The sequence below is a fragment of the Microtus pennsylvanicus genome, chromosome 12, assembly GCF_037038515.1.
Source record: "Microtus pennsylvanicus isolate mMicPen1 chromosome 12, mMicPen1.hap1, whole genome shotgun sequence".
NCBI lineage: Eukaryota > Metazoa > Chordata > Mammalia > Rodentia > Cricetidae > Microtus > Microtus pennsylvanicus.
In genome coordinates this window covers 14444143-14464162 of record NC_134590.1, presented here as the reverse complement: position 1 = coordinate 14464162, position 20020 = coordinate 14444143, and the positions used below count along the sequence as shown (strand labels likewise).

The window sequence follows — 20020 nt, the reverse complement described above, 5'->3', positions numbered from 1 at the left end:
CCTCCAGTCAAATGCCAACAACAGCAACAGAAGGAACAGGAAACTGACATGGAGATTGCAGTTAAACAGGCCGTGGAACAGTTTAAATAAAGAGCTACAAACATGCCAATAATTCTCTCTCAAGTTTCGTGTGGCGCCTCCTGAATCCGAGAGGCCCTGGGATGGCGGGAGCATGAGGTTTGGGAGGTCGATAGATAGTTCAGCCTAGGCTACATCAGACAACAACAACAGCAATAATGATAGTCATAAACCTTTCGGAGACTCAATTTTGAATACAGATATATTTTGGAAAAACCATAGTCCTTTGCACTGAAACCAGTGCCTTGTGGCATCCGTGTCCCTCACAGCTTTCCTGTGGACTTTCCTTAGTCAAAAAAAAGTTATGACCCATCACACAACAGGACAGTGATGGTTCAGGAACTATTAGGGTTTGGGAAGTTCCAGAGTTCAAAAGACAAAGAGGAGATTGATATATTGTTCTAAAATAAACACAGAACTAACCTTGGCAATGATCTTTCTATTCCTCCTCCCATGTTTCTCTGAGGAAAAACTCAGGCCAAATGTGACTTATTTAATATCACAAAAGTAGCAAGAAAAAGCAAACGTCCTCACACGGAATAAGAGACCATCGGTATATTTTTAAAGAGTGTGTTCATCTCAGACATGAATGCAATCTGCAAAACTCAAAAGACAGGGAAAGTTGCCATCCACCCAAACCGCTCTAGTCGTAACTGGATTCCTAAGCAAAGCAGCCCTCACGTGCTCATAACGGGTGTGACCCACCACTCCCTGCGAGCTGAGTCCCTGGAATCCCACCGCTCCCCGTGAGCCCGTCACTCTCCAGCGAAGCACGTCACTCCCTCCCCTTTGGGACTTTGGGACAAAAAAGCAAAAATCCCAGAGTCCAATCCTTGGGAGTGGAGCAAGGGGCGGAGCGACGTCCTTTCCGGCTGTGGGGAAACACCCCGGAGCTCCGGGAATTTCCCTGGCCCGAGACGCGGTCTTTTCCAGGCACCAAGCATAAAAGGGGCTCGCGGAGCCCCAGAACCCCAGACTGAGCTTCAGAGCCTCCAGCCAGCTACTACACTCCAGACTCCAGCCACACTCCTGCTCAGCGCCATGGCCCCAGCCACCCGTCCACTGCTCCGTGCCTCTCTGCTGTTGCTGCTACTGCTACTGGCCACCAGGCACCAGGTCACAGGTAGGACCCGCCACTGCTGTCCCTCCCTGGAGGAGCCTCTGCTGGGCTCAGCTGCCGACAGTTTCGCTGACACAGTGTCTTCTCCCACAGGGGCACCCGTCGCCAACGAGCTGCGCTGTCAGTGCCTGCAGACCGTGGCGGGAGTTCACCTAAAGAACATCCAGAGCTTGAAGGTGACGCCCCCAGGACCCCACTGCACCCAGACCGAAGTCATGTGAGTGTCTATCAGCGCAGCTTCTGCCACTTCAGAGTCACCCAAACCCTCCTGCTGCCCCCATATCCATAAACTTCCAGCCTCACGTGGGTCCATCCTTCTCTCTGCAGAGCCACTCTCAAGGATGGTCGCGAAGTTTGCCTTAACCCTGAAGCCCCCATGGTTCAGAAGATCGTCCAGAAGATGCTCAAGACGTGAGTTGTGACTTGTGTTTGTTCTTGTGAGGGAGGCATGGGTCGGAGTACTGGCATCTCGCTGCCGAGCATTAATTACATCAGGGAATGTCTGTGTTGACCAGAAGATCAGAAAGTTATGGTCATTACTTTCATAGTTAAGCTTAACTTGAGATCATTAATTGGCTTTGACACTAGAGAACCCTGTCCGCTCGACTGTCACCACACTCAAAACCCCCAAGCAAACGGATGGTGGCTTGTGTGTGTTCCTAAAAGATGAAGGAGCCCGTGGCTCTATGAAGTCCTTTAAGGGCCTGGAAAATGGGATCCTTGGCAAAGTGTGCTCCCGAGCCTTCTTGAGGAAGAAGGGAGCTTTTGGCAGTGTTACTTCTCTGCGTTGCAAGGCTAAATTCTTAGTTCTTCGTGTGCAGGTTACATAATTTATGGAATTTTAGCCAAGTAGGAGAGCTAATAGCAGCTACAGCACAGGGTTGCGGTAGGAGTAAAGTCACACGTGGAAATTAACCTGTGGCGATGTAGTTTGGCTTTTTTTCAAGTCACGTGGTTGACTCCATAAGAATCCAAGTTTTAGCTGTACAGAGCTCTGGGGGCCGGGGGAGACATGTAGAAATCTCTGCAGGCATACACACAGACGGAATATTGTATACATAATAAATAGATAAATAAATAAATAAATAAATAAATAAATAAATAAATAAATAAATAAATAAAAGAAATCTCATCTAGAGTCTCAGGACTGGGGTAAGAGTGCTTTTGATGACTGCTTGTAACATTGACTCTTTTTCCCACTGCAGGAGCATCCGCAATTGACAGAGCAAAGAGGAAGATTGCCATGGTGGTGCCAGTGAACACCGGCTTCTGACAGCACCGGCTTAACACATTCTATGGTTTCTTAAGAGAGTCCTATTTATTTATGTATTTATTTATTTCACAAAGCTCATGTATTTTTATTTGACATTAATATTTAACGATGTGAATGTGTTTTATCAATGGTTGTTCACTTTGAAGATGGTAGACTTATAAACTATTTTATTAAGGCCCGGTGGTGGTGGTGCAGGCCTTTAATCCCAGCACCTGGGAGGCAGAGACAGGTGGATGTCTGTGAGTTTGAGGCCAGCCAGGTCTACAAGCGCTAGTTCCAGGAAAGGCACCAAAGCTACACAGAGAAACCTTGTCTCGAAAAACCAAAAAAGGAAAATCATATTAAACTAATATTTAATATTTATTGGGAGACCATCAAGAGTCAACCACCGTGATAGAAGGATGGGGGTTAAGAAAAAAAGCAGAGAGAAGAGAGCATATGACCATGTTTTGTATAAGGGTGAGGGTATGTGTGTGGACCTATGTTTGAATGTCTTGAAAAGAATGTCAGTTATTTATTGAAAGTCATCTTTCATATTAATAGTCAACATGGATGTGTTGATGTTTCCCTTGGACATTTTGTGTCTAGTCTGTAGGGCATAATGCCCTGTTATATTCTGTAACTAGTGTTTCTCTTTGTCTTGGGACAGAGAGGTTCAAAGAACTGTTACAAATGAAATAAAAATAAAAGTTTTAACAAAAAAATAACATGGGTGCTTTTTGTTTTGTTCTTTTTAACATCCCTGGTTTATATTTAATCCTGCTCTTGTCTGTGTTGGCTGGCATTTCTCGGGACTCTTGCCCACTAGAGAAGAAGAATTGATACTCCTGGAAGGCAATTCCACCCTCTCCAACCTCCTTGATAATTCTAGTATAATTCTATATAAAACATTGCCATTTTCCATACTTACCAATTTTCTATTCAAAAGGAGTTCCTTTATTTATTTTAAACTTTTTTTTTGCCTTTTATTTTGAGAGAGGGATCAGGCTATGCTGCCCAGGCTGGCTTTGAACTCCCAGTCTTCCCGAGGCAATTAGGATATCTAGGCAATTCTGAAAATATGCAAAATTTAGAACTTAAAAAATATGAAAGGAAGATAAAATAGAATAATAAAAATTACCTCAATCATGCATGTAAAAACTTAAAGAAACAACATAAGAGGTGCCTGAGGAGACAGAAAGATTCCTAAAAATCAGGCTTAGTTCCTCATTGCATGGGACTCTGAGCTGGAGTTGGTGGTTTGCTTTCATAGTCATAAGAAAAGCAGTGTATTGGAGAAAGTGTACAAGCTCCAAACCCTGCCATGTGATCAACACTACTATCACCAGGCAAGACTTCAGAATGGTTCTGGTTCAGCCCCTGGTAGAAGGTGACAGCAAAGGAAAGGGCATATTTGTTCTCTTCTATATAATCCAGAATCTCACATAATGCAGGGAGCAGCAATCAAATTAAAAACTGGAGGGACGTTCCTCAAAATACCCAACAAAAACTCTTCAAGATTGTTCAGGTGACGGCAAACAAGGCTCTATCATTAACACAGATCAGAGGAGACAGAAGAGAGCCAAATACAATGTGTGTGATGGATCTGAGTATGGAATAGAAAGAAAAAAAAGACATAAATGGAATACCGGTGAAATTTGGATAAAGACCTGAGTTTAGTGAACAATGCACCAGGATGAGTCTCTTGCGTTTGATAAATAAATCCACTATGACAGTGCAGCACATCAATAATAGGAGACACAAAACAGAATTTCAGCAAGGGAACTCTCCCGCCCACAACAATATTCTCTAATTCTAAAATGATTCTAAATTTAAAATCCCAGCTTGATTTTGGACATTGTACAATAAATAAAACAATTATGCAATAGATTTTAATGCAACTTTAATAAAATTACAACAGACTTAACTAGAATTGATATTGTAATTAAAAGTAAAAAATCATTTGGCTGTGTAAACAAGATGAATAGTACTCCTTAGAGATTTGTCTTACATATTTGACTCTAAATAGCTTGAAATTAAGATAATTTAAAAAAAATGTGTCCCATCACACTAAAACTATTTGAAAGGAATCCAACATATGTCATCAGTTACTAATAATGCAGTAACTAATGTATGGTTGATACATTTATGAAGAACTGACCTATTAATGAATGAAAATACAGAAATAAGTAGTCGTGAGAGATTCAAATCTGATTCAAAATATAAAGGGGGCAGTTGTAGAAGAGACAAAGTAATTTCAAAATTTTACAAATAACACTAAAATACATAAAGCAATTTGGAGAGACTAACGAGTAGCAGACAAATCAGAATTCATAGCTAAAGATTCTTTTGGCCTGGTATGATGTTGGCATACACCTATAATTCTCTGTGTTTGGAGGGTCTGCAGTTCAAGACTTATGTCGGTTACATGGTGACCTAGAAGCCACCACAGGCTACATGAAATCTTGTCTTAAAACAACAGCAACAACAAAAAGTCTTAGAGATAGGGTGTCACTATACAGATAATGCTGGTCTTGACTAGATAATCCATCTACCTCTGCCCCTTAAATTCTGGAATTACAGGAACTGCTGCCATGCTGGCTGTTGGCTTTCCATAGATAAAGATCCTGACAGACTTTCTCAATGATTAACGGGAAAGGAAGTGAAATATTGCTAATAGTATGGAGTGTGGGAGTCCACAGAAGTGGATCCGTTCCACCTCGACTAAAGGTCAGAGAATTCAGGCCTATTTTTGGGCCCGTTCCACCTTGACTAAAGCTCCGATAGTTCAGGCCTGTGTTTGCTCCTTCAAGGTTATTGACCAGAGGTTTGACTTAAGGTGTGGCTACTAACAGGACGTTTTGACCCAGGGTGTTTTAGGTACTTAGGGTTTTGGGTATTCGGATGGCCTACAGAGGTGGATCTTTTTTACCTTGACCAGAGGTCAGAGCATTTATCCTTCAACGATAGGACAAGGAGGCTCAACCCAGGGAGTGGCTGCCTACAGGATGCTTGGCCTAAGGTGTGGTTGCTGCGTATCCTGCCTAAACAACAGAATACTTAACTCAGGGTATAGTTGCTTGAGGCTTCAGGTATTGAAGAGGTAGTTGCTCTGTTTGTTCTCTGTATCGTGTTAAAGCAGTCTTCTGCCTTCTTCCCCTGCTTTTTGGGCTGGGGTATATAAGCATATGGAAAAGAAATGTGGGCAAATTAGCAAAATTACTGGATTACCTTCCTGACCCTATCCTGTGTCTCTGTATTTCTTTTGTATATCTGTTCTGTCTGCCTAATATTTCTAATCCATATGCTCCTACCCTGGAGCATGCGAGCCCCGTCAAGGTGAACCGTGACAATGGAAAAGTTCAAAATATAACTGAATTGGCTTGATGGACATCGCTATGTAGGCTGTTCTGCAACTCTATTAATCATGGCCATTTTTAGTTTGTTTTATTTACAGTACACAGAAAACTTCCCCTACAAGAGTGTATCACACATGGAAAATGTTGAAACGCTATAGAGAACACACCCTGATCGTCACTTTTATGATGATCTTGCTTTCCTAGTTGAAATAGATATGACCATACGCTGTGCATGTCTGTGGTTAGTAACTCACCCCTCAGCTTCCTAATTTTGCTTTCACAATGCCAGAGTCATTTTGCTTTCCATATGTAGCATAAACATGTCTTATGATAAAACTCTTGCTGTGGAAATATTTCCTCATTCCTTGTTTATTTCAGACATAGTTTGTAAATTTTGGAGTTCCCTTATTTCTTAGGTTGGATTCCACGAATATAATGCAATTTAACTATGTGATATTATTACCACAAAGGGTTTTACAATTTTTTAAGCAAACGGAAACACAAAGTTTTGCATTAAGAGCCATTTGTGTTGGGCAATGGTGGTGCACACCTCTGATTCCAGCAGCCCGGAAGCAGAGTCAGTCAGATCTCTGTAAGTTTGAGGCCAGCCCTGGTCTCTAGAGTGCATTCCAGGACAGTCAGGGCTATACAGAGAAACTCTGTCTTAAAAGACAATTTTTTTTTAAAAGCCCCTTGTAAAAGAGTCTTAGAATACCGTCCAATTTAATAAATTAGATTAGTTTATTGTTTAGCACTAATTAAAATTAATTTAAATATTTACAAATTATCGAAAGAATAAAAATAGTTTTACTACAAGAATAAAAAAGACTAGCTGTATGGGAGTGGATGGAAGTGTCTTACAAATGAAAGAATTCTTCTTTATCTGATTTACTTTATTTACCCTTTAAAACTGTGTCACTACCTCTGATATAAGCATCGAATAAATATCTTTTGATTTTAAAATTTATCATCACTTTATCATCATCATCATTTTAATTTGAACAAAAAAATTCCCCCGACTTCCCACTCCCCTTAGGGTAGACAGTGGATAAATCTCACAGCATGGCATACACACATGGGCCATGGAAACAGCTTTGGATGAGAGTAGTGGCTTCCCAGTGGAACTAACATCCAAGCAGGTTGACTAGAAGTGTTCCAACAGACCAAAGAAAAGGATTGTGGGGGCCCACAGATGTGAATCCTGTTCTGTCTTGACTAAAGGCCAGAGAGTTTGAGCTCATTTGAACTCTTTCAAAGTTCCAGACCTAGTGGGTAGCTGCTTGGTGTTTTGGACATTGAGATGGCCCATAGAGGTGGATCTGCTCCACCCTGACCAAAGGGCAGAGAATTCAAACCTGCTCCTTCATTTTAAAATAAGTTTGACCAAGGCAGTGGCTGCCTACAGGATACTTTGTCTAGAGTATATTCATGGCATAACCTGCCCTAAACATCAAAATGCTTAACTCAGAAAATAATGGCTTGATGTCTCAAGTATTTATGCAAATAATGATTCCAGTTGTTCTTTGTGTCATGTTAAAGCAATCTTTTGTCTTCTCCCCACCACCACTTTTTTCTATTGGGCTGTATAAGCGTATGGAAGATAAATGTGGGTGGATTCAGTATTCAGTATTCACTGAGTTGCCCTCCCGGTACTATCTTGTGACTCTGTGAGTTCGAGGCCAGCCTGGTCTACAAGAGCTAGTTCCAGGACAGGCTCCAAAGCAACACAGAGAAACCCTGTCTCGAAGAACCAAAAGAAAAAAAAGTTACTAGACATCAGTCAATAAGGAAGTAGATTCCCCCTCCCCCACTTTGTTTTGTTTGGGCGGGAAAGGAAGCATGATGGGATGCAACAAAACTCTTAATAAAGTCTGGAGGAGGAACTATACAATTTTATAGGAAACAATGGCATTTGAAGTTAATTTAGAGATTACTTTAATGAAAAAAATATGTGTGTGTACACCTGTGTGTGTATGCATGTGTATGCTGTATGTATTTGTGTGTGTGTATGCATGTGTGCTGTATGTATTTGTGTGTGTGTGTGTGCCCATGTGTGTGCTGTATGTATTTGTGTGTGTGTGTGTGTGTGTGTGTGCCCATGTATGTTTGAGTGCCTGTGGAGGGCAGAAGTCAACATCATATTGAACTTTTATGTGGGGTAGGAAATCCAGGCTCAGGTTCTTACACTTGTGTGGCAGACGTTTTGCTGATTGACCATCTCCCTATTCCTGGAGAAAGGTTTTTTCTCTCTCTCTCTTTAAGAATAATCCATGTTGGTACAGAGCAAGTCTCAGCATGGTGCAATTGTTGTTAATTAATTAAATCTCTGTGGTCCCCCCGCCCGGCAGCAAATTCCGGCGGGTCCCGGCGGTGGCGGCGGCGGCGGTGGCGGCGGGTCAGACATATAAACACAGAAAATAGCTATATAAGAATTTATTAACAAGGAGAGAAAGAAATAAAGGGAAAGAGAGAGAGAGAGAGAGGGAGAGAGAGAAAGAGAGAGAGAGAGAGGAGAGAGAGGGGCAAAAGCCCCGTGTGAGAGGAAAAGCGGAAAGAGAGCGATGTCAGGGCGGGGTCAGGAGTTAAAAGGAGTGGGCGTGGCTAGGGCAGGGACCAAAGGAACAACAGCAATAGTCTTTCTTTGTATGTTCTTTTCTATAACTGTATCAAGATCTAATGAAATCCACCCTCTATGTGTAATCTATTAGGACAATGAAATGCAGAATAAATTAACAGTTTGTATTTAGGCAGGAGCTACAGCTAAGCAACTAAAACTGAATTGCTAAAAAGGAAATATGGGTGTCAGTTCTCCTCTTTGTCTTGTTCTCGGTTTAGCATAATTTTCCCCTGAATCAACAAATAAAAATCTTTAATTGAACAATTAATAGCATTGTGAGTATTGTTTAACAGTCTTGAAAATCAAATATCTCATTTACCTTACAAACACCATTGAGTTTTATTTAATAGATGGACTTAATATACATACAGAGAAAAGCTGGGAAACATTACAAAGAAGCACGCCTCAGGAAGCACAGCTTTGTGACAGGAAAAGGCACTTTAGCGAACGTCTCCGGGTGCAACACAACTAAAAGGCATGGCATATAGATTTGCTGAGTCCTGGTCAAAACTCATGATGAATCTGGAACACTGTTCATGCAGGGTCTCTTTAGTCTCAATTCCCAAAAGACCCAGGGGAGGGGATCCTCTTGCGATCATCATTTTGTGCCTTCTGAACAAGGCTTTTGCTTGCTCTGTCCTCTCCCTCAAGAAGGGTCCCCTCCTTTCAGGGTTATCTTCTCTCTATTTAAAGTGTCAGAAGCGAGCACGTCCTCCATGAAAGTATGCCTGACAATGCTCACAAAGCCACAGTGAGAGCTGGGTTAGCTACTGCTTTTCTCCAAATATTAGGAGCGCATCTCGTGTAGCTTATCATGGCGTTTGTTGGGTTTTTGTGTCTTCTGCCTTACTTTTATGTATCTCCCTTGATACAATGAGAGATCAAGGGTTGTAGGGTGTCTGAACTCTCTTGGTGGTCAAGGAAACTAACTTCATTCCCACATTATAAATCTGAGGAAACGATGTGGAAAATGCTGAGACAAAGGGAGAAAGGAAGTTTAAAATCAAGCTTAGACGTCCCCCTGACAGAAAATGTGTCAATAAGTAGAACCAGCGATATACAGCTCCATGTGAAATGGACTGAATGAAGATGAGAATAATTTCATTTTCCCAGGGCACCAAAAGACAGGTGAATGGGTGAAAGGCGGAGTCTCCAAGTTCAAAGACTGCACCTGGTGATTGTTCTCACTCAGGCTAGATGGCTTTCCTCTCTACTGGCTCAGCTTCAGACAGCCTCTCCCAGGGCCTGGCAAAGCTCCAGACTTCTGCTTTGCCAGCTGGAACCCAGCAGGAAGTAAAGACCTGTTTTGTTTTGGTTTTTCTCACTTCCTGACAAGAGGGACTGGAGGGAATTTTTCTGACATGGACAAGATTATGTCATTTGCCTGCTAGAGAGCTTACCAAGGCATCCAGGATGGATAAGACCAGGCACAAGGAACTGGCAATCCTCTGTGGTGCTGTCAGCTTCCTCCCAGAGCTGTGGAGGAGGATCAGTTGTCTTGAACCAATACTGGGAAGAAAGAGAAATAGCAAAGAGGGAAAGCCAGAGTCCTGGTTTCCAAAAGAAAGTTCAGACTCTGTCATCAAAGGTAAACAAGATGGAGCTTAGATCAGGCATAAAAGTCAAATGTATTAGAGATGAACTCAAAGAATACTTTGGATTGGATAAATTGAGAGATCTAGTGCTGTTTTAGTTATCCATTTTTATATACATGTATGGGTGTTTGCCTAGATGTATGTATGGGTACCACATGCACGCTTGGTACCCATGCAGATCACTTCTAGAGCATTGGATCCCCTAGAACCAGTATTACAGAGTCAACAGCTATGTGGGTGCTGGGTACCAAACCTCGGTCCTCTGTAAGAGCAGCCAGGGCTCTTAGTTTCTGAGCTATCTCTCCATCCCTGGGCCCAGAGATTTAGTGCAGCATAGAGATCTATCTCTTCATTCTCTCCTCAGTCTGATTCTTTCATTTTACTGGAAGCACTCACTGCAAAAGAAGAGGGCCGGCAGTTGAGACATCTTGATTCCTGGTGGTGCGCAGGAAAAGCAGCTCTACCCACTGGACCATCCCTGCAGCTCCATTCATGCTCAGGATGAGCACAGCTCTGGATTTAGGAGATCTATCACGTGGTCCTCAGTAAAATGGAAAGACATAACAAATATGGTACATAGTGAAAGGATAATAAATTTCTGCTTAGTGACGATTCCATTCCCTTCAACGTGGTGCTGGCTGGTGTGACTTTAAAGTCTGGGCGTAGAATTCATCACTCTATTCATACAAAGTTTAATTGGCTGGAGATGATGCTTAACACTTCAAAAAGAAATGTGTTATTTTGGTAGAATGCCATTATTTTTATTAAAGTTTAAAAACCAGCAAGCCAAAGGTTAAGGATTCACCACGAAGATGGACATCATGTAAAAAGAAAAAGCTCCAGTACCCTGTTTGTAAGCAACTGCTGTTTTCCTACACGGTTTCTGGCATATAGTTGACGACTGCTTTTTGAGACGTTTATGCTTGCTTTGACAACTGCCGTGAAGCCTTGTGCTTGATTCTCTCCCAGTGTTTGCTAAGGTAGTGTTTCAGGTTGCAGCTGAATCCTTCTAGCAGACATCTTCTATTTCCTGACATATCATAAAGAGACAGACCGACTGAACAACATCCTGCTAATACTAAAGGGAAATATTTCAGTTCTTAAAACCTGAAAAAGCGCTCAAATTAGGTTGGCAGAGTCTGTGAGCTTTATCTGGGAAAATAAAACTAAACAAAACACCTGGGACTAAAATGCCTTCTAGAAAACTCCAATTTCCACTGGCTTTAATTTTGAAGGGGAGATATATTATGGGGGCGGGGCGCAGAGCATATCTATTTTGTTAAATTAAATACACCACATTCATTCTCCAAAAGAAAGGTCTAAAGAAAACAAACAATGGATGGAACTAGAACAAAACATCCTGAGTGAGGTAACCCAGACCCAGAAAGACAAACACAGTATGTACTCACTCATAAGCGGATATTAGACATAAAGCAAAGGATATAGTCCACCATCCCAGAGAAGCTAGGTAACAAGGAGGACCCTAAGAGAAACATACATAGATCCTCCTGGGAACTGGAAATAGACAAGATCTCCTAAAAAAACTGGGAGGATGTGGGGCGGGGCAAAGAAGGTAGGGCAGAAGGGGAGGAGGAGGAGGAAAGAAGGGGAGAAAGGGAGAGGAGAGAAGAACATGAGGGAAAGGGACGGTTGAGATGGGGGAAGGACAGAGATGAAGAGCAAGGAAAGAGATATCTTGACTGAGGGAGCCAGTATTCGGCTGTGTGAAACCAGGCACTAGGGAATTCCCAGGAATCCACAAGGATGACCCCAGCTAAGACCCTAAGCAATAGTGGAGAGAGTGCCTGAACTGGCCTTCCCCTGTAATCAGATTGATGACTATTTTAATTGTTATTATAGAAACTCTATCTAGCCACTGATGGAAGCAGATGCAGAGATCCACAGCTAAGCACTGGGCCAAACTTTAGGACACCAGTCGAAAAGAGGGAGGACTGATAATAGGAGCAAAGGGTTCAAGACCATGATGGGGAAACCCACAGAAACAGCTGCCCGGGGCTAGTGGGCATTCACTGACACCAGCCAGACAGTGAGGAACCAGCATAGCACCAAACTAGGCCCTCTGAATGACAGTAGTGTGGCTTGGGCAGTCTGTGGGGCCACTGGCGGTGGGACCAGAATTTATCCCTAGTTCTTGAACTGTGCTTCTGGAGTCCGTTCTTTTTGGAGCAATACCTTGTTCAACCTAGATATAGGGGGAAGGGCCTTGCTCCTGCCTCAAAGTGATGTGCTAGACTTTGTTGATTCTCCATGGGAAACTTTACCCTCTGTGAGGAATGAATGGGGGGTGGAGGGTAAAAGGAGGGTGAGGGGGAGTGGGAGGAGAGGAGGGAGTGGGAACTGGGATAGGTATGTAAAATAAGAAAAGATTGTTTTAAAAATAAATAAATAAAAAATTTAAAAAGAAAACAAACAAACAAACAACAACAAACCCTCAGACACTACACCAATCCATCAGTTTTAAACATTAGGAGAGCTGAAGTTGAGCCCTGGGGTATAAAGCAGTCAATGGCAGTTGGGATTGTATGTCCCTGTAACTGGGTGGTACAAAACGTTCTACCTGGCAGCTCTGAGCATCAGCCTGCCTCTGGCTGCCCTCCACACACCTCTCTGCAAGATGCCCACCCAGCCCTCAGAGAGCTGGACCCAAACCCACACATCAACCATCTAAAGCTTGTGGGTTATCTGGCCCAGAATTAAACCCGAGTGTGAGACAAATGAGCTAGTGAGTGGCAGAGGCCAGAGGTGAGCATTTACAATCGCTTTCATCACAGTCGGTGAAAGCAACACACGATTCTCTGGTGGGGAAATCAAATCACTTGGACCAGAAAGCCCTGTAAAATAGCAAAGAAATGGGGGCTGCAGAGATGGTTCCAGTCTTCTGGAGGGCCTTGGTTCAATTCTAGCACCCACAGGGCAGTTTAGACCTGTCTGTAGCTCCAGTTCTTGGGCTTCTGACAGCACCACACAGACATCCATACAGGCAAAACACCAATGAACATAAAATAAAAATAATCTTAAAATGAAACTATAGACAAAAGAGGGATTTGTGTCGATAATACAAAACAGGGGGAGGATGAGACTGTAATTTGGTACTTAGATATTTCACAGGTGTGTGTCTTTGCTCCATGGGCTTGTGAGGGATGCTACTCCATCTATGTGTCTGCACTGACTTTGGGGACTTCACCCTTGTGGCTCTGCCTTCCGAAGCTGCTCCAAGAGATCACCGGGTCATTGTTTCCTGAATTCGCATGTGGTGCTCACAGCGCACTGAAGCCTCGGGAGTTCCAGAATTTCACAGGGGAAGTGTCAGAGATTACAACACTCTTTCCCAGGTTAAGCATGAATTAAGCGTTTGTCACATCTTTTTTCCTAACCCCCGTGGAAGGATATGACACAAAATGTGAGTTATTCGTGCTTGTTACACATGAGGAACAAGCCACTCTTGTGCTCAGCCTGAGATGACTGTATCTTAACAGTGCACTTAAGCAGATGTAAAAAAAAAATTCATTTATTCTAATGAAGCATAGATAAGTATGCAGTGAACAGAGAAGCAACCCCTGCCCCCAAACACACACGCACCCTAATTTCTCGAGTCCTAATGACTAAGTTCTTCAAAAGATTGTCTCCACGGATGACATCACTCCTCTGAGAAGTCACTGGGTAACCACTGTCCTCCTAGCCGGTGGTCACTCTGGAGCAGAGGTCACTTCCTTCCTCTTGAAGATTTGGGGAAGGGCATCCAGAGTCCCACAGTGAGTGAAAGGGCAGGGCAGTAGGATGAGGCAGGCAGCACGCGCTCGCGCGTGTCTCCTACCCACTCAGCTCGGGGGCGGGGCGCTCTCCTTCTTCCTGATGCGGAGACCCTGAGCTCTGGGAATTTCCGCAGCTCCGGGGCTCGGGCTTTTCCAGCCACCACGCATAAAAGGGACTCGCGGAGCCCCAGAGCTCAGATCACGCTTCAGAGCCTCCAGCCACCTCCTGTGCTCCAGACTCCAGCCACACTCCTGCTCAGCGCCATGGCCCCAGCCACACGTCCTCTCCTGAGCGCAGCGCTGCTGTTGCTGCTGCTGTTGGCCACCAGCCACCACGCTACAGGTGGGATCCGCGGCTGTCATCCCTGGAGGAGCCTCGGGTGGGCGCAGCTTCCCACAGTCCTACTGACCCAGTGTCTTTTCTCACAGGGGCGATTGTGGTCACTGAGCTGCGCTGTCAGTGCCTGAAGACCATACCAAGGATTGATTTCAAGAGCATCCAGAGCTTGAAGGTGACGCCCCCAGGACCCCAATGCACCCAGACTGAAGTCATGTGAGTGTCTACCTGGGCAGCCTTTGCCGCTGCCAGAGTTGCTCAGATCCTCCTGCTGCCCTAGGCTCACCCCAGTGGTACCTAGTGCCTTATAAGAGTCCCCTTTCTTTATGTAGAGCCACTCTCAAGGATGGTAAAGAAGTTTGTCTCGACCCTGAAGCCCCCTTGGTTCGGAAGATCATCCAAAAGATACTGAACAAGTGAGTTGTGATTTGTGCTTACACTCGACCGGAATCTTGGTCAGAGTACTGGTGTCTGAGTCCTGAAAATTATATCAAGGGAAAATCAAGGTTAACCACAGACCCGAAACCTGGATTATTAATTTCATAGTTAACATTCCCTTGGGATTACCAATTTGCTCTTATGTCAGAAAGATGTGACCTGCTCCTACCATCCACATACTCAAAAGCCCTTCTCTAAAGGATGGTCGCTGTGTGTGTCCCTAAGAATTTAGCCGAGTTGACTAGGGGCATTGCAAACCCTCTTGTCTGTTAAGATACAGTCTTTGGGTTGTAAAGTGTAGCTCCTGGTTTGGATCAAGGTGCGCCTCTGAGGCTTCTGATGAAGAAGTGAAACCACTGGAAATTCAAATGCAGGGCGCTCCCTCATATCCTGCCTGAGTTAAACGAAGCAACGAGGGTAGCTAGTCGTGTTTACTCTACGGCTGAAGGGAAACTGCGTCTTTATGTTTTATCCTTCACATCATCTGGACTGGTTGAGGCTAGTAAAAAATGGAACCCCTGCCCGACTATTGTCATTTCCCAGCGTCCAGAGCGTTTATTGCTGGATGGCTTAGGTCACAGTTCCCAGGCAGGAGGGTAGAGATGACTGCATTTGCAAAATAAAGAAAAGGTCCACATGAAGGGAAAAGAAGAGTCCCGCAGTCTTTCGATCACCTGCTAACAGCAAGCATTTTCTCATCACAGAGGCAAGGCTAACTGACCTGGGAAGAACTGGAGTGTGAGCTGCTGTACCTCAAGGAGAAGAGAAACAAACGGCACCCAGGAAGCCTGGATTGTTCCTGATGCGTCTTACTGTCTGAAAGTTTAACTATTTATTTATATATGTATTTATTTATTTATTTTTCAATTCTCAGATATCATTATGTTTATTGTGATATTTAAAGATAGAAATGTTTGGCAATTCACTGTGATATTTTAAAAGGCCATTTTAATATGTTAAATCAAAGTTATTTTACTTATGTAGTTGGAAGGTGATGAATTTTGAAATCTGTCCATTCATTACTTTCTGAGGGATGAGTTAAATATTTATCTACATCATGCCCTTGCTATAATAGAGACTAGGGGAAGATGGGGGTAGAGCCATAGACAGATGCAGTCAGATGGCTTTTGAGGTAGGATTGAGCATGTACACATCCATTTTCATAGGTACTGAGAAGAATAGAACAGCTGTTGTTTATTGTTCAGTGTTTTTGCACTATGTGGACAGCATTTCTGATGCTGACTTTTCAATCACTGTAATGTGAGTAACCCTTGGACATTTTACGTCTTCTTTGTAAGGCACAGTGCCTCGGTTAGCAATTATTTTGCCATATTTTCTCATGTCTTGAAGTGGAAACATTTATTTATTCATGTGTTTTTACGATAACAAGAAAATAAAATTTTAAATAAAAAAAATCCTTGCTTAAGTTTGTTTTCTACATCTCAATCTTCCATTCCTCCTCCTACCCAAGATACAAGGACAGGTACTAGCTGACGCTTTCCTTGTTTCTCTCAAGGAGGCACATTTGTTTTTATTACTTAAAAAACAATCCAAATTTCCAGTCCTTCCCCTCCTCACACTCCCTCCACAGACCCTCCCACCCCACCACCCTCTAATCCTAAGAGAGGGCAAGGCACTCTGCCCTGTGAAAAGTCCAAGGCCCTCCCTACTACATCTAGGCTGAGCAAGGCATACATCCAAAGAGAATAGGATCTCAAAAAGGCAATACATGCAGTAGAGACAAATCCCAGGGCCACTGTCAGTGGCCCCTCAGTCTGCCCCAACTGTCAACCACATTCAGAAAGACTAGTTTGATCCCATGGTCATTCACTCCCAGTCCAGTTGGAGTTGGTGAGCTCCCATAAGCTCAGGAAAACTGTTTCAGTGGACAAACTCCTCATGGTCTTGACCTCCTTGCTCATACTCTCCCTCCTTCCACCCTTCAGCTGGACCTTGGGAGCTCAGTCCAGTGCTCCAATGTGGGTCTCTGCAAGGAGGTGCATTTGATGCCTTTCAAAGTCTACACAGGATATTTCCCCCCAAAAGAACCAACTTGAGGTTCAACAATAGCACAATAGTTTTTGAAAATGTAACATCTTTTTTTCTTTTTTGGTTTTTCAAGGCAGAGTTTCTCTGTGTAACAGCCCTAGCTGTCCTAGAACTAGCTCTTGTAGACCAGGTTGGCCTCGAACTCACAGAGATCCACCTGCCTCTGCCTCTCGAGTGCTGGGATTAATGCCAAGCACCACAACCACCCAGCTTTTAACAAATATTTTTTAAAGCTCTGTTTCAATTGTTTTCTAAGACTTTATTTATTTATTCATTTTTTTATAAACATACCTTACTTCCCCTCATAATGAGGTTGAGTCTGAACAGAGACTGAACTGTGGCAGGTCCTTTCTTGGAGCTCAATTTCTGCAAGGAAGATAAAACTTAAAAAAAGTAGGAGGCTGAGTAGTTAACAAGTGTAAAAGACCACTCGGAGGGGGAAAGATGGTTCAGTCTCCTGAAATGAAATGCTGTTCTAATGTCGCCAGGTTTAAATGCTCTCTAAGCCAGTCGGTTTGAACTTAAACTTCCCAGATAGACAGGAGCACACTGAGCCATAATAGAAATAAAGACGGCCATAAAAGGTGGGAAAAGCTGAGCCCATGAAAATACCCTCCAGAGCTGAACAGGAAGAAATGGTGTGTGTGGGAACTGGAGAGAGAGAGACAGAGAGACAGAGACAGAGAGACAGATAGAGAGAGACAGAGGCACACACACACACACACACAGACATAGAAAGAGAGAGACATAGAGAGGTGATTCACTGGGACCTGTCTCTAGACCATCAATCCTAGCTTTATACTATGAAGCACAGCGTGGGGGAAAGACCTAAAGGACTTGCCTGGTAGTCTGACACTCATTAATACCATCATTCCTTATGACATTTTCAGACATTCTTACTATTATTTTACCCTCCCCCTCATTCTTCTTCATTTATATCCCTCACCCCTTTCTAACTAGAAAAATCCACATTTTTCCCATTTCTTCTTGTCAGAGGACTTGTATCAGACTAAACTCATCCCCTTTGATAACTCAACGGTATTGGTCTCCTTGTAAGGTAAATTAGATATTTTGGTTTTCAAGACTACTAAGCAACATACTAATCACAATTTTATTAAGTTTTCACCTAAAGAGTTTGATTTGCTGATGCAGACTAAAGTATGCTACATCCAACATAACTGGGGCATTAACGAAGACAGAGCAGAATGGGAACTCATGATTCAGTTTTAGTAATTCAGTGTTAAATACATGGAAAACAGCATATAGCTTCTGACCAAACACAAACTGTTGATTGCTTCTGAATTCCATTGTCCTGATAGCTTCTACAGAGAGGGTGGATTTCAGTAGATCTTGATTTGACTATGGAAGAGGACATAAAAGGTAAGACAATTGCAACACAAAGAGACCTGCTTTGTACCAGCGTGAATCTCTGTTAAAGGAAAAAATATCTCCAGAAATAGGGAGAGGATTCAGTCAGCAGAGAGTCTGCCATACAAGCCTGAGAACTGGGTTTGGATTTCCTGCCTCCATATAAAAGCTGGGTAGTTCTGCCCTCCACATGCACCCACAGACATGTGTGCACACACCCACACAAAACAAGCATACACAGTACACACACGCACACACACACACACACACACACTTACTTTCTCAGTACAGAATCTTTTAAATTAACTACAAATGCCATGGTTTCCTATAAAATTGCATAGCTCCTTCTCCAGACAAGGTTGCGACTTTATTAGGAGTTTTATTGCATCCCATACTTCCTTTCCCTCCAAATAAAACAAACTGGAAAGAATCTACTTCCTTATTGGGTGATGTCTAGTATCTTTTTCCTTCCTTTTACGAGAAGGAGGGGCAAGACACTAAATTGCTCTTGAGAATGTTGTGCCTGAATCCATCAGAGCTGCCCACGGAGAGTTTGCAAACATTCTCTGTTGGCTGCCCTGATACACGTCATCCTTTTCTTTAGTCTGTTGCAACACTTATAAAAGACAAATTCTAGGTAGAGAGAGTTCTTGTTTCTTTTGTTTTGAGATATGGCCTCCTTGAAGACCCAGTCTGACCCCAACTCTTGACCCTCGTATCTCAGCCTCCAAAAGGCTGGCGTTACGGATTTGAGCTACCATACCCAGAATTGGCTTTTTGCTTTAAGTGAACCAGAAACTGAGATGGTAATGGAGGGCATTCAGGCCAACTTGCCAAGCACCCAAATCCTTGTAAGGGTGAAAAACTTTAATTACCTATTAATTCTGACTGCAAAGATTTGTACTTTCCTTACTAGACAGACCAACCTAAACTGTTTAGTAAATGGAATTATTATATTCAGCTGAGATCTCTTGTCTAATTATCATAATTATAAAGTTTTGCTGAACTGAAGCACTTTGGTTTTTGTCATGTTTGAGACAGGGTCTCTTTCTCTCTGTAGGCTTGTCTGGAACTTGGTATGTAGACCATGTTGGCCTCGAACTCTCAGAGATTCACCTGCTTCTGCCTGAAGCAGTTGCTTTATACTTACAGAGGTTGTTACCTTGGTGATATTAAAAACCCCAGGTATTCCCTGCAACATTCCATAATTGTCCCTCACTAAATGCATACTAATTATTATATTAGGAATAATTAGACTTCTGTGAACTCTCCAGTGTTGGAGTTATTAGTTCAATACTGGGGCCTGATACTTTGATTTTAAATAGTGTTAGGCAATGTGGGTGTCATTAGCTTCACTCTGAGTTTTGTTACACTTGTTTTACACGGCTCACACTTGTGAGACTGGGTTGTAGTGTTAGTATATTAGAGCATCTGCTGGGTGTTTTTTTCTCCCAAGTGTATTGAAAATGTCCTGGTGACACTTGAAAGCTCTTACTGCAGCTGAAAGGAAACAAAAGACCAGGCAACACCAGGCTAAGATGAGGACGGCTCATAGCGTTTTCTGAACAGGAAGGTTGAAACTCCACCTGAATAGGAACATGAGAGTCTAAGCAAAAGCAAGGAAAGTGTCTGGTAGGGGAACATCAGGAAGGTGTAAACTAGGAATCACAGATTTAATTTGAAGGTGAATGAACATCCAAAATGTATTAGTTAGTTTCTTACTTATATTTATAGAATCCCTGTCAAAAGCAACGAGGAGTTTATTCTGCCTTTCAGTTCAAGATGGCGGTGTCACAGCAGCAGGAGCTTGAGGCAGCTGCTCATGCTTTATCTGCAGTCAGACGTGAGAGAGAGGTTAGCGCCTCTAGTCCACTCACCTTCTCCTTACCCCAACCCCTTTCAATACATTGCTCCCCTGAAATATTGCTCTCCACACTGAGGTGTGTTTCCCTGCTCCCTCAAGCCTCTCTGCAAAACACTGTCATAGATACAGCAGGAGGTATGTTTCCATGGTGATTCCAATTTCCATCAAGT

At 43.1% G+C, this 20020-nt stretch overlaps 2 protein-coding genes across 2 annotated transcripts; both read left to right on the top strand.

Annotated features, from left to right (window-relative positions):
- Positions 1–1067: 1067 nt before the first annotated feature.
- On the top strand, positions 1068–3168 carry LOC142832664 (growth-regulated alpha protein). The gene is made up of 4 exons (XM_075943334.1): positions 1068–1201; positions 1292–1415; positions 1526–1609; positions 2404–3168. The coding sequence occupies exons 1-4, from the start codon at positions 1120–1122 to the stop codon at positions 2417–2419; spliced, it is 306 nt and encodes a 101-aa protein (XP_075799449.1). The 5' UTR covers positions 1068–1119; the 3' UTR covers positions 2420–3168.
- A 10794-nt stretch (positions 3169–13962) lies between these two features.
- LOC142832665 (C-X-C motif chemokine 2-like) lies at positions 13963–15874 on the top strand. The gene is made up of 4 exons (XM_075943335.1): positions 13963–14137; positions 14224–14347; positions 14464–14547; positions 15274–15874. The coding sequence occupies exons 1-4, from the start codon at positions 14059–14061 to the stop codon at positions 15287–15289; spliced, it is 303 nt and encodes a 100-aa protein (XP_075799450.1). The 5' UTR covers positions 13963–14058; the 3' UTR covers positions 15290–15874.
- Positions 15875–20020: the final 4146 nt, after the last annotated feature.

Bases quoted from the DNA above. Each gene is read 5' to 3' on its own strand.
- LOC142832664 (XM_075943334.1), top strand. From the start codon at position 1,120: ATGGCCCCAGCCACCCGTCCACTGCTCCGTGCCTCTCTGCTGTTGCTG. The intron at 1,202-1,291 runs GTAGGACCCGCC...CTTCTCCCACAG, and splicing joins CACCAGGCACCAGGTCACAG to GGGCACCCGTCGCCAACGAG. The intron at 1,416-1,525 runs GTGAGTGTCTAT...TTCTCTCTGCAG, and splicing joins TGCACCCAGACCGAAGTCAT to AGCCACTCTCAAGGATGGTC.
- LOC142832665 (XM_075943335.1), top strand. From the start codon at position 14,059: ATGGCCCCAGCCACACGTCCTCTCCTGAGCGCAGCGCTGCTGTTGCTG. The intron at 14,138-14,223 runs GTGGGATCCGCG...CTTTTCTCACAG, and splicing joins CACCAGCCACCACGCTACAG to GGGCGATTGTGGTCACTGAG. The intron at 14,348-14,463 runs GTGAGTGTCTAC...TTCTTTATGTAG, and splicing joins TGCACCCAGACTGAAGTCAT to AGCCACTCTCAAGGATGGTA.